At 35.7% G+C, this 13,417-nt stretch overlaps 1 protein-coding gene across 5 annotated transcripts in view; it reads right to left on the bottom strand.

The window, feature by feature from the left end:
• Positions 1-2,238: 2,238 nt before the first annotated feature.
• Positions 2,239-13,417, bottom strand: part of PLSCR4 (phospholipid scramblase 4) — a 67,234-nt gene continuing 56,055 nt past the window's right edge. For 2 of the 5 annotated variants that reach the window (XM_025377572.1, XM_025377573.1), the window contains exons 5-9: positions 10,988-11,030; positions 9,766-9,992; positions 6,573-6,734; positions 5,004-5,162; positions 2,307-4,330 (exon numbers count right to left, since the gene is read on the bottom strand). In XM_025377572.1, coding sequence (XP_025233357.1) covers positions 4,286-4,330; positions 5,004-5,162; positions 6,573-6,734; positions 9,766-9,992; positions 10,988-11,030 — 636 coding nt within the window. In that variant the 3' untranslated portion in view covers positions 2,307-4,285. Of the gene's footprint in view, positions 4,331-5,003; positions 5,163-6,572; positions 6,735-9,765; positions 9,993-10,987; positions 11,031-13,417 lie in introns of all 5 variants that reach the window. The other 3 variants (XM_025377575.1, XM_025377576.1, XM_025377574.1) reach the window with 2 other exon arrangements.

Genomic DNA, 13,417 nt, shown 5'->3' with positions numbered 1-13,417 from the left:
ATTACACACACTAGTGAACATTCACCACGAACCTACTCTGGGCAGCTGGGACACAGGATTAGGAAAATTGGCCTCATCAGATTTCTGGTTGGAACCTTGAGACTGGGCAGCTCTACAAATTCTTGCATTAACTAAGTTCCACCTCTAGGTGGAAGCAGCTCCTCTAGCTCTAGGAGCTTTCATGTATCTCACCTTTTATCCAACCCTTTGGTTTTCCTTCATTACAATTACAGCAGGGACTCCTTATAGCACTTCTATCTTCTTGGTACTATCACCTGTTGATGAGGTTTGCTCTTCCTCTGAAAAATGAGATGGATGTTTACCTCATGATATAGTTGCGAGAATCCAGTAATACACATAAAAGAAAAATCACTGTATTTATTTTATGTAATAATTACTTAGCTTTGTGCTACAATTATTTATCTACTTGCTTTATCCTTGCTGAGGGATAGACTACATGCTCCTTTCTATCTTCTCAAACACCTAGCACCGTGTCATACACATATTTGAAATTTTCATTCATTCACCAATATTTATTGAGCACCTTAGATATACCAGACACTGTCCTGTACTCACAGTTTACCATAATAAACAATCAATCCCTGCTTTGCTTGATGAAATTAGAAAAACTGACATTTTCAGTTACACCCACCATGCGTTCGGCTTGAAGATATAGCTGTAAAGTGCATCTTACTTACCTCCAGCAGGAACAGGAAGTTTCTCTGGGCATATGACACAAACAGCCTGCCTTAACTGTTTCATTAATTGGGACACAAATATATTACGCAGCACTTGAGATGGTGCTAATGACATGGCCTTTATAGAGTGTGCCAACATTCCACTGAGCATGTGTTCATTGTTGTCCTCAAAAATGTGTGTTTTGTTTGTTTAAAAATCTGTCTTGGCTTGGCACGGTGGCTCACGCCTGTAATCTCAGCACTTTTGGAGGCCAAATCGGGCGGATCACCTGAAGTCAGGAGTTCGAGACCAGCCTGGCCAACATGGTGAAATCCCATCTGTACTAAAAATACAAAAATTAGCCAGGCGTGATGGTGGGCTCCTGTAATCCCAGCTACTAGGGAGGCTGAGGCAGGAGAATCGCTTGAACCCGGGAAGCAGAGGTTGCAGTGAACTGAGATCATACCATCGCACTCCAGCCTGGGGGACAAGAGCGAGACTTCGTCTAAAAAAAAAAAAAAGAAAATTTAAAGTCTATCTTGTCCACTAGCCCGTGAGCCCGAGAGTAGTAATTACATATTTTAACTTTTGTATTTCTCTCTGCCTTAAGAAATAGCTCAGTGTCTGAATTTAGTAAATGTTCAGTAAAGTATTGATGGAATGAAATAGTGGAAAGGATAACAAAAAGTTTTACTGACAACTATAGCAAATATTTCAAATATATATCAACTTACTATATTTTTATTCATTTAGCAGACACTGAGTAAATACCTACCATGTGCTATTATTAACCATGCCAAATGTTATCACATAGTATATTATTCTGCCTTACTTTGACTACTTTGGAGTGTATCACTCTGCTTTTCTCTTTTTTGAGATTTACAATTTAAGAGCCCTAGAAGAAAATGGGAAATGCATTCTGTGAAGTTATGGAAAAAGATCCATTTTTAACATTAGCTATCACTAGCCAAACAGCTGAATTTGATATTAGTTTATTAAATCCAGACTTCTTATGGGTTTCCAAGCTTGCTTCTTTCAATATAAATTAAATCCAACCTTGAACATTGGGGGAAAAAAAGACTGAAAAGTAGCCAGCTGCTCCAACAGGAGCAATATACCATACTCTAGAATCACTCTGCTTATTCTATACCTGAATTTGATTTAATATCTAGTTGCTCACAAAAGTAGGCTATTAAATACGTCTTATAACCTGATCTTTGTATAATTTCTGGAAAATCTGGTCATTTAGAAAAAATGTTTTAAAATGCATCCTTCACTGACGATTACAAATTCTAGTAACTTTTCTTCATGATATACAGACACTGAAATCACACTTGAAATTTAAATGTATCTTAGGAGGATTAGAAATAAGCATTTACAAATAACTTGGTACTATAAGAAAGCTAGTTACTACTAAGCAACACTACAGAAATGACTTTAATAATATTACATTTATATTAGAAAGCAAAGGCCTTGAATAAACCTAATAATCAATACAAATTACTTCAAATCCATGTGAAAAAAGTATGTGAAGATTCAAAGTCAAAAAATAAAACAGTGTTTTACTATGAAGCATTGTATATTTATTTAAAAGCCATAAACAATATGAAAAAGCATGAAAGCACAAATTCCAGAGTTTTTTTTAATCAACCTGATCAATTTTACACAATATCATTAAGAAATATAGAAATTATGTGAATTGTATTAAAACTATGACATATGACAATATTTTATAAAGAAAGAAAATTTTAACTCTAAGAGACACAAATATAATTGTTTCAAAAAGAAATTTAAAATATCACATCTTATGCTAAATATATACAGATGTATTTATTATGATGCAGCAGGTTTTGGAATATAGGGATTCAGGCAAGTTAAAAATAAAAAGTTTATATGGTTAAACTTTGTGAATATTGTTTGCCTGATTTCCTATTTAAATATCAGATATCATTATAGGAAATACATAGTCTACGTACGATTACAACGGCACTTTCAAATATAAGGCAATTAATATTTTAGAAAGCAGCAACTTTTACTTTTTTTAAAAAAAGCTAGTAGCAGCATGTAAAAATGAGCATTACAAGAAACTCAGCAAAACAAATTTACCCTGAAAAGATGAATATAATTAAAAAACCAAGCACCTTTCTTTCATTTCAAAAAGAACTGTAGGCTAAGACCCTCATCTCAGAATAACCCCATCTAAGAACGCTCAGGCTTTATTTAATAAGCAGCAGCAGCAGAATACATCCCATTCTACATACTGACTGTGTTGAAAAAATGCAGTCCATATGCAGGTAGAAAACTAAAGTGCAACAGAAGCAAGTTAATTAAAGTGTACTCACTTATACACTATGCTTTTAATTAGTTAACACAAAAATGTGTAATTGATAATTTATTATTGGTCCTACATATTATTTATGGCATGCTGTAGACCATAAAGAAATAGAATGTTTGCTGTGTTTTATTATTATTACTCTGTGTATATACATATTTATCTATCACGTCAATAAAAAGAAGTAAAACAGTATTAAGCAGCAGTGGACTTTGTCGCTTTCACTTTTTATAAAGTGCTACATAAAATGTCATATTTCCAAATTTAAAATTGTAACTCCAGTTCTTACCATGAGAACAGCATGGCGATCACCAAGTATCTTCTTGAAAAAAAAAAAAAAAAAATGATCTCTTCTAGGTATCACATCAAATGAGATAAAAAGGTGTACCAGGCAATCTTAGAGATTTGGGAACTTATTTTATATATAAGGCGTCTGTGACCAAGAGAGGTTATGAATTTACAAATGTATTATGTATAAATGTATTAAATGCAAGCTTCATATAATGACACCAAAGTTCTAAGTTGCTTAGAGATCTTGATTGGCTGTGGCCCCGGCCAGCTCCTTTCCTGATAGTCTGATTCTGCCTTCATACATAGGCAGCTCCTGATCATCCTGCCAGTAAATGAGAAAACAGGTGTGGAATATATAAACCTTAACATTAATGAAATGTTTTATTTTGTAATAAAATCAAATTTCCCACTGAAACCTTCACAAACTTTGCAGAATGAGGTTTTGATACATGTGTATAAGTAGTACCTTCTTAGTACAAGAAACCATAATTATTTCTGTCTGCCTGCCTTTTTGTTTTTAAAGATGAAGACTATCATTGAAACAAGTCTGTCTTCAGTAGGGGGACATGTTGACGGAGAGGGAAGGTAGGAAAGGGTTAGGGACAGAGCCAGGTTGTTTTATCCCAACAAAGTTTGCTCTAAAAAGCCTTATTATTTGACTATCTATTAATATGAGAACTCTGGATTCATTTTCCCTTATCTCATGTTTATAGTGTTTTAAGCTTACTTTGTATATGTTTACTGGGTTAATGAGTCCCAGCTTTTTAGGATGAACTCCTATTCTACTAGAGAGACACTCAATTGCAACACACTTTTAGACTGTGTGCTTGCCAGCACACTCTCAGCTGTCAAAGTTAACACCCAATAAAAATACTCTACAAAGCGAAGAAATACACTTGCAAATAACTGAGTATTAACTGTAAGCCCAATCCAACTTTTCCATTTTTCAAAATTAACCATAGTTGATGGCTTTGCTGTGTCTCTCTATCTTGAACGTTGTGGTGGAGATCTTTCAAAATACATGAAGTCCTGAAATTGGAAAAAGAATTATATGTAGATATATAGACAATTAGGTATAATGCATGCAGTATTAGCCTTTGTAATTTATTAGGGATTCCCCCATTCCGGTTAAAATAAATCAATTTAGGGAAATATTTATGAAGAGGACCTACTCTGAAGAGCAGCAGTTACAGATTTGGAACTGTTAGTTTTCCATTTTAAGTGCCAATTAACTGAATCTCATCATTAAAAAGAGGAAAAACTTCATAATCTAAGGATTGGACAACCCCAAGGAGAACCCTGACAGGCAGAAAGGAAGGAGATACGAGACACCTTCTTTAGAGTTATTTCACTAAGACATCATAGGCTAGGCATTTTTTAAGTAGTGAGAATGACAAATAACATGCAATGATGACAATTATACCCATTGGATACCTAGTGTTATCCAAGTACTCTCCTGGTCATTTTACTCATGATAGCTACTATTCATAACCCTGAAAATTGTAAATATTTTAATCTCCATTTTACAGAAGAGGAAACTGAGGCTTGCAAGTGTTAAACACTTTCTAAAACATGCAACTAATAAGTGGCACAGCGATAAGTTGGCTTGGTTTCAAGGCTTATTCTTTATACTACACTACACTGCTTCTTCTCCATCAGAAAGAACAATTCTCTCAGGATAACTCAAAAATAGAAGGCTTACAATGAGGAAGCAAGCTCCAAAAATCATGGCTTTCATCTTCACATCCAGATCTAGTGGGAAGTGAATGTCAAAATGGTCAGCATCTGCCATCGCTGACAACAAACCATTCCACTTCCGGATAATACTGCCGATGTTGGATACACCATCAAGGGATTTGACCTGGAATGACAAGAATGTGCCTTTATGATGACTGAAACGCATTGAAGCACAGGTTTTAATGTTCTGCATATCATTGTATTTATGTTGTCAGATAACATAGGAGATAACATAAATGTATTTATGTTATCAGATAACATAAATACAATGCAGAAAAAGACTATGCAATTATATAATTTGAAATGAGAAAATAATGGCCAAAAAGGGTTAAGTGCCTTGCAACTGGTTAATAACTGAGCTGGGGTATATCTTAAAAGTCTCAGACTGCTGCTCTTTCTTCATCTTCAAATGAGTTACTAAGAGACTTTTTAAGAAGAGGTATGATTTGAACTGATTATGAAATTATTCTCAATATAGCAAAGGGTAGGAACTGAGAGAGAATCACTTCCAATCTAGGGAAACCTATGAGCAAAAACCAGGAAAAAAGTACTGTGCACTTCACATCACTTAAGTTTTTGTGAGCCAAATATACCTTGTCTTCTTAATATATGGCCAGATACCAAAGAGCTTCAGTTTCTAAAAGGGGAAACCTGGCACTTGTCACAGGGAAAATATCCAAATACTGACTTCTAATGTCACTTGGTAACAGGAATGATCACACACACCCTGCCCTAGCAATTTGGCTTATCTACATTGCTCTTTTAATACATAAGCAATACTTAATGATATAGTGATAGAAAATAAGAACTAAGGAAAGTTTCTTGAGTGTCATAGGAAACATAGGAACAACCGGTTTTGAAGATGATGAGTTTTGCCTAATTGCAAGGCATTCAAAAAACATTCTTTAAGAAGCCTAGGAAATATTTCTAGGAATTTCCTTTGTCAGACTTGCAGGGTAATGAACCAACATTTTGTAGCCAGTGAGATAAAGGCAAAATAAAATAATTTTTCTTTTTATTGAAAAAATGTTATAACTATTGTAAGTTTTATCCATGTTGTTAGTGTTATCCGATTTCTTGAGGATGCTGACAGACCTGTATCCTGCAAATAAGTATTTCCAGAGCCTTAGGAGTACTTGGTATGTTCTGTGACATGTTGGGCACCTGCATTACTTACAGCCTACATTCCCAGCCTAGAAATCTACGGGAAAAAATGTTTAATTACATATAGCCGAGAATAGAATAAATGAATTAGGTCAAGCTATTTACTCTCAGAATATTTAATGTTTTAAATGATTTCCTTTTATTTTTATCAAGCACTGAAGTCATAAAAAAAGCTCTCATTTTGGAAAACCTCAAACAATCCACTAACAATAATTTTAAAATCTTTTGATGTCAACTGGTTAATTAACTCTTTCCTCACACTATGTTACTCATTCACATTAAAAAAAAAATTGTCTACAACCAGATCTTTCCACAGTCTGTTAATATGGGTAGGAAAAATATCAGAAACACTATTTTTACATAGTTTCACCTCAAAAACAGAATCTGAACCACAGCCATAAGTTGAGCATGGCCCACGAACTCTCATCACATTTTCTTTCTTCTCATTTTGGATACTGTACACGGCCCTGCACAGGTTCCAGTGTTCCGCAACAAAGCCAATGGTGATGCCAGGAGGACACTGCACCTCCAGCTGCAAATAAAACAGTGACAGAAGTTAGGATGCTACATGCACACACATACACATACACATACACACATACACAACTTAGATGTGTCCTCACTCATTCAAAGACCAGGGAAATTATTGCTGGGAGTGACAACCTTCCATTTTACCCAGGCCATTCTTCGGGTTGTATTTCAGCGAAAAGCTTTAATGGATGAGGTCATGTTTGCCTCTGGGACAAACAGCAGGCTTAATTATAGCTTGTTATATAATGGACAGTTGTCCAAGCTCAGTGTTTGGCAAGCTGCATATCAGCTAATATTCATAACCCTGAAAAATATAAGTATTTTAATCTCCATTTTACAGAAGAGGAAACTGAGGCTTGCAAGTGTTAAACACTTTCTAAAACATGTAACTACTAAGTGGCACAGTGATAAGTTGGCTTGGTTTCAAAGCTTATTCTTTATACTACACTACATTGCTTCTCCATCAGAAAGAATAATTTTCTCAGGATAACTCAAAAATAAAAGGCTTACAATGAGGAAGCAATGGGCTTCTCCAAGTCAACCTCAGAACTTGGAGATGAGGGGACCCTACACACTTATGCTGCTTGCTGTGCTGTAAAAGGGTTCTCTGTCTCCTTCCTAGCAGTCTCATTTCTTCTGACTCAGTCTATGAAACAGTAACAAGCTGACTTTTTAGATTTGAAATTGGGTAAAATCAAATCTCAGACATGAAAATTATAACAGAAAACAAAAGACAAAAGAGGCATTTTGAAAATTACATATTGTGAAAACAACAAAATGTGTGTATGTGTTTATAAAGCCATTTTTTAAGTTTTAAAATATTATCCACTACCCTGTTTTTAGCTATTTATCTTCAATAATATTATTTTGTGAAGAATTAAAATCTTCCTGTTTAATAATAATGGATCATAAAGATTAAATTATTTGGTAAAAGCCCAAAGTTAAAGTTTTACTGACTATTTCTCTGGTGTTACATGGACTTTCATAAGAATTTGGGGAAAGGATTACCCAGGACATGGAATAGGACTGCACAGATTCATAAATTGTTAAATTAAGGTATTATTGTTCATATGGATAAATTCATACCTATATACAAATATATAAATTTGAGACCATCATAGAACTATCTCATATAAGTTTAAACCTACGAGATAAAAATCAAAAAGTACAAAAATAAATTCCTTAAAAATGCATACCATGGTATACTACTCAGCCATAAAAAAGGAATGAGCTAGTAATAACAGCTTGTTTCAATCTCCAGGTAATTACTGTGGGTGAAAAAGATCAATCCTGGAAAGTTACATACTATATTATTCTGTTTAATTAACATTCTCGAAATGACAAGATTATAAATATAGAGAACAGATTAGTGGTTATTAAGGGTTAGGGACAAAGAGGAGGGAGGAAGGTGGATGTGGTGACAAAAGAAGATTTTAGTGACGATGGAACTGTTTGGTATTTGCATTGTGCTGATGGAAACAGGAATCTACACAAATGATAAAACTGCATAAACTAAATGTACACACACACACACACACACATATACAAATTAATACAAGTAAAACTGGATAAATCTGAAGAAAAATCCTGGGTAAAGTTATGAGACAAAAGTGTCACAAATTGGACTAGGCTTGTAATTTTTTTTAGGAGTAAGGGTCTTTCTCTGTCACCCAGGCTGGAGTGAAGTGGTGCAATCATAGGTCACTGCAGCCTCAACATCCTGGGCTCAAGTGATCCTCCTACCTTAGTCACCCAAGTAACTGGGACCACAGACACACATCACCAGGCCTGGCCAATGTTTTTTTATTTTTTATTTTTGTAGAGATGGGGTTTTATTATGTTGCCCAGGCTGATCTCAACCTCCTGGCCTCAAGTGATCCTCCCACCTCAGCCTCTCAAAGTGTTGGAATTATAGGTGTAAACCATCCTGCCCAGATGTAATTTTGATTTGCTTTCCTTTATTCCGGCTTCCTATAATTTCAGAAGGCTGTATCTATAGGCTTTGATTTAAAAAATCTAACTCATAAATACAAAGATAAATGCCTACTATATCCAAAAGGATCAAGGATAATAGGTATTCACTTCAGATATAAGGTTGTTATCACAAAGATAATAATAACAAAGGAGTAAGATATCTGAAAATAACAGAAAATATTCATTGAGTACTATACTATTCGCTAGGAACTGTGCCGAGGAATTGACTTAATCCCTAAAATGATCATTCTACCTGATAAGTATTATTAATATTTCTATTTTACAGGTAAATAAGGCCCAGAGAAGGTTGTAAAAAATTAATATTTAGTAAACGATGTTATTTAACAGATCATGTAAGTATTCCTGTTATCCTATGATGTACTGTACTACCCAGTTTATGTATAAGAACACTAAGGCTCAAACAGGTTAATTAAATTTTACAGATTTAAGTAGCTGACATATCTACAATTCAGACTCCGTTTGGTTTCTCTCCAAAACTGCTTTTCTTTTCCCTACAGCAAATAACTTTCTTAGAAATGCACAGATAATGAGTAACCACACTGTAACTCAGCACATCTGTATTCTAGTTCCCGCCCTGTCCTTAGCCAAGTGTAACACCTCAGCCATTTAGTAATTTTGAGCCACTCTTTATCTGTGGCAAGGTATGGGTTGTGATGGGTACTCTAAAGGTATTTAAGTCCCTTCCAATTCTAAAAGCATATGTTTATGTTTATCTGGTGATGGGTAGGTACATTTAGATAAATGTGGTAGGTAAATTTCTAATTAAGTAGATGCAACTGATGGAATCATAATTATTGACTACACAATGCCAATCGTGCTTGACCCACTTATTTAAGCACTAAAAAGTAGTAACAAAAAGAAACAATCCTCTATGATTTTCCTTAGGTGAGACAATTTGGTTTTCTCCCTCCCAACCATCTTCCTCTATTCTGGCTGGCAGGGTCAGGGAAAGTCCTCCCTGTGTAGTGGAAGGAGCATACTGTGCCGTGAAGAGTTGGATCAGAAGCAAACTGTGAATCAGACTTCCATTCTCTGACCTCTTGTCTGGCAGAGGGGCAACAGAAGCAACAGCAGGTGCATCTGAAGGGTCTCTGCATTGTCATGATTTCTCGGCCCATACAATCAGTGACCCGGAGGACGAAGGGCCTTAGTGTCCGATAGGCATTCCTGGTAAAGTCATCTGTGTCTTCGGTTACCATGTAAACCATCTGGTCTGAGTTGTTTTTAATATCATATCTATTATTAGTTTCAAAACGTGTCATCACTAAAAAATAAAATGAGAAAGTCATCTTAAATTAGAAACATTTAAAATGGGCCTCAGAAAGTCCTTGTTTAGTATTTCTTAAGGGCTTAAAGCAACATAGCTTTTTTAAAGTTTCAGGTGAAATATGTAGAATTGATTAGAGTACCCCAAAAATCATATTATCTAAAAGTATTTAAGCAATTGTGAAAATTGAAAACATTTCTTTTAAGAAGTTCAGTGTAAACATTAACAAAATTTCTACATAAAAGAAAAGATTGAAACAACCCTTTTGTTTCAATTCCTGGAGTATCTGAATTCAGAAAACTTTAATTATAAAACCATTAAAAAGAAATTATACATTTGACCATTAATTAATCAGTTCATAAGACATGCTTTGAGGAGTAGGGTCATTACTCATTACAAACACAAAAACAAACCAAGAAAAGTCAAAGGCCCTATGTGGTGGCCAAATGAATGTGCACAGCTGGTTTAGTGAGGGTCCTTAATCCTGTAGAATGAACTGAGAATAGGCATCATTTTGACAGATCTTTTATTCTTACTTCCAAAGCAAGGGCACTGGACTACGATTCAGCAGATTTGGATTCTATTTCCAGCTTTGCCACTGATTAGCTGACTGTGGTTTAAATACTACTTCCTGCTCTGGAGGTGATTAGCTGACTGTGGTGTCCCTGGCTAACTCATGTAGTCTCTTGGCTCCTTCTTTTACTCATCTTTGAATGGTAAATGTGGAGTAGGAACAATGAGTAAAGTGTAGGGCAATTGACCAGATAAAACGTAAGCCCTTTTCAAATCTAAGAGCTTTGATTATATGATGTATAGGATACAATTATACAAAATAATTCACTTTATTACTTTCTTGAAGATAGGGTAACAGAGCAGTTTTTTTTTCTTTGAAATACTAAAACATGATCAATATAAAGAAGGAACTAGATATTGGATAATGCAAATTTCCATCTGATTAAAATACTGCTGAGCACTACAAAAATTATACATACTTTCCAGAGGCTCAAAATGCTGAAGAACATGTATGTTGTCCAACTGTTGGGATAAAACAAAGCAATTAGAAGACAGAAATAACAGAAATAAAATAACCTTGCAAAATAAACTGATGAAATAGATATTAAAATGCATCAATTGATACCAAAATATATTTTTGAAAGTCGATAGAATCAAAAACATTTTACCAACTGAAAATCAGCTTATCTGCATCTGATCAGATGGATATTAGCAGAGCTGTCCATATTAGAAAAACACTTTCTTTCAGTACCACTTTAAAAAAGTTGTCTGCTACATCAGAAAAACAAAACATCTACTTGCTGTAGTAATCACATCAGAAGAAGCTGTACTTACAGATTGTTCCTAGATAAGTCCCTACTCACTGGTCTCTCCACATGTCATCCATAGCCTGCAGTTGTTTAGTTAAGTTCAGAACGATTAACATGGACCAGCCAGAGAGAAGGGAAGTCTCTCAGTGGCTTAAGGAGAACAAACAAGCCAGGATGAAGCTCACATGAAGTGTCCCATTTTATATTATTTTACAGGTACTTCCAGCAGAGGTTTATACACTGACTTGCGTTCACTTGATCTACAAATACCAGGGTCTTCCCCAAGTGCACACTTTAATAAGGGAAGGGTCTATGACACCAGGAAGCATGTGAATAGGATTAGGGGAAGAGAAAGGAAACATTCTTAGATGGCAACCCATGAAAAGGATGGCTAGGTATATACCATTTGAGAAATATCTATCTTAGGAATCATTCTAAAGATGAGTAGCTTGATGGGCACATTATCTGTTACATGTGAGAACATTCTAGCAGAAGAGAATAAACCTTCTTGAGGATACCTTGATTATATTTGGATAATTTTACATCATTTAGACCATTAGACGATTCCTAATCCCTGAGCTCAGAACACTGCTTGAAGTGCCATATTTCACCAAACATTGGTTAAATACATTAATTAATGAATAATATGCGAATGCAGTAACACATGAAATTAAAATAACGTACCTAAACATGACTGTTTTATGGTGTAATTAATTACAGGAGGGTACAAAGGGCACAATCCATGCTTAATTAAAACCTTTTTCTTTTATAAAAACACAATTACATAAGGAGACCTAAACCTGCCCCATAAAATACCAAAAGTGGCTACTAAAATGGTTTATAGTTCATTTTAGAAATCTAGGATATTCAAATCTAGAAGTGAAAAGTAAAAATATAAACTACAGGCATACTCTGAAGATATGACAAGTTTGGTTCAAGACCAATGCAATAAAGCAATTATTATTATTATTATTATTATTATTTTTTTTTGAGACGGAGTCTCGCTCTGTCACCCAGGCTGGAGTGCAGTGGCTGGATCTCAGCTTACTGCAAGCTCCTCCTCTCGGGTTCAAGCCATTCTCCTGCCTCTGCCTCCCGAGTAGCTGGGACTACAGGCAACCGCCACTTCGCCCGGCTAGTTTTTTGTATTTTTTAGTAGAGACGGGGTTTCACCGTGTTAGCCAGGATGGTCTCGATCTCCTGACCTCGTGATCCGCCCGTCTCGGCCTCCCAAAGTGCTGGGATTACAGGCTTGAGCCACCGCGCCCGGCCAATAAAGCAATTATTGTAAGAAAGTGAGTCACTTGAATGTTTTATTTTCTTACTGGATATAAAATTATGTTTACACTATACTGTAGTCTACAGTGTGCATAAGAGTATTAATTCTAACAGAAGTACATACCTTAATTTAAAAAAAGTTTATTGCTAAAAACTGCTAACAATCATCTGAGACTTCAGCTAGTCACAATCCTCTTGCTTGTAGAGGGTCTTGTTTCTATGTTAATGACTGCTAACTGGTCAGGGTGGTGATGGCCGAAGCCCAGGTTGGCGGTAGCAATTTCTTAAAAAAAGATAATGAAGTTTGCCATATCAATTGACTGACTCTTCTCTGCATGAAAGATTTCCCTGTAGCACGTGATTTTCTTTAATAGTATTTTACCACAGTAGAACTTCCTTCAAAATTGGAGTCAATCCACTTAAAATCTGCCACTACTTTATCAATTATATTTGTGTAATAGTCTAAAACCTTTCTCATTTCAACAATGTTCACAGAATTCTCACCAGGAGTAAATTCCATCTCAGGGAAGCAGTTTCTTTGCTTATACATAAGAAGCAACTGCTCGGCCGGGCGCGGTGGCTCAAGCCTGTAATCCCAGCACTTTGGGAGGCCGAGACGGGCGAATCACGAGGTCAGGAGATCGAGACCATCCTGGCTAACACAGTGAAACCCCGTCTCTACTAAAAAATACAAAAAAACTAGCCGGGTGATGTGGTGGGCGCCTGTAGTCCCAGCTACTCGGGAGGCTGAGGCAGGAGAATGGCGTAAACCTGGGAGGCAGAGCTTGCAGTGAGCTGAGATCCGGCCACTGCACTCCAGCC

This window comes from Theropithecus gelada, chromosome 2, assembly GCF_003255815.1.
Source record: "Theropithecus gelada isolate Dixy chromosome 2, Tgel_1.0, whole genome shotgun sequence".
Classification (NCBI taxonomy): Eukaryota; Metazoa; Chordata; class Mammalia; order Primates; family Cercopithecidae; genus Theropithecus; species Theropithecus gelada.
This window is presented reverse-complemented; position numbering and strand designations above follow the sequence as displayed.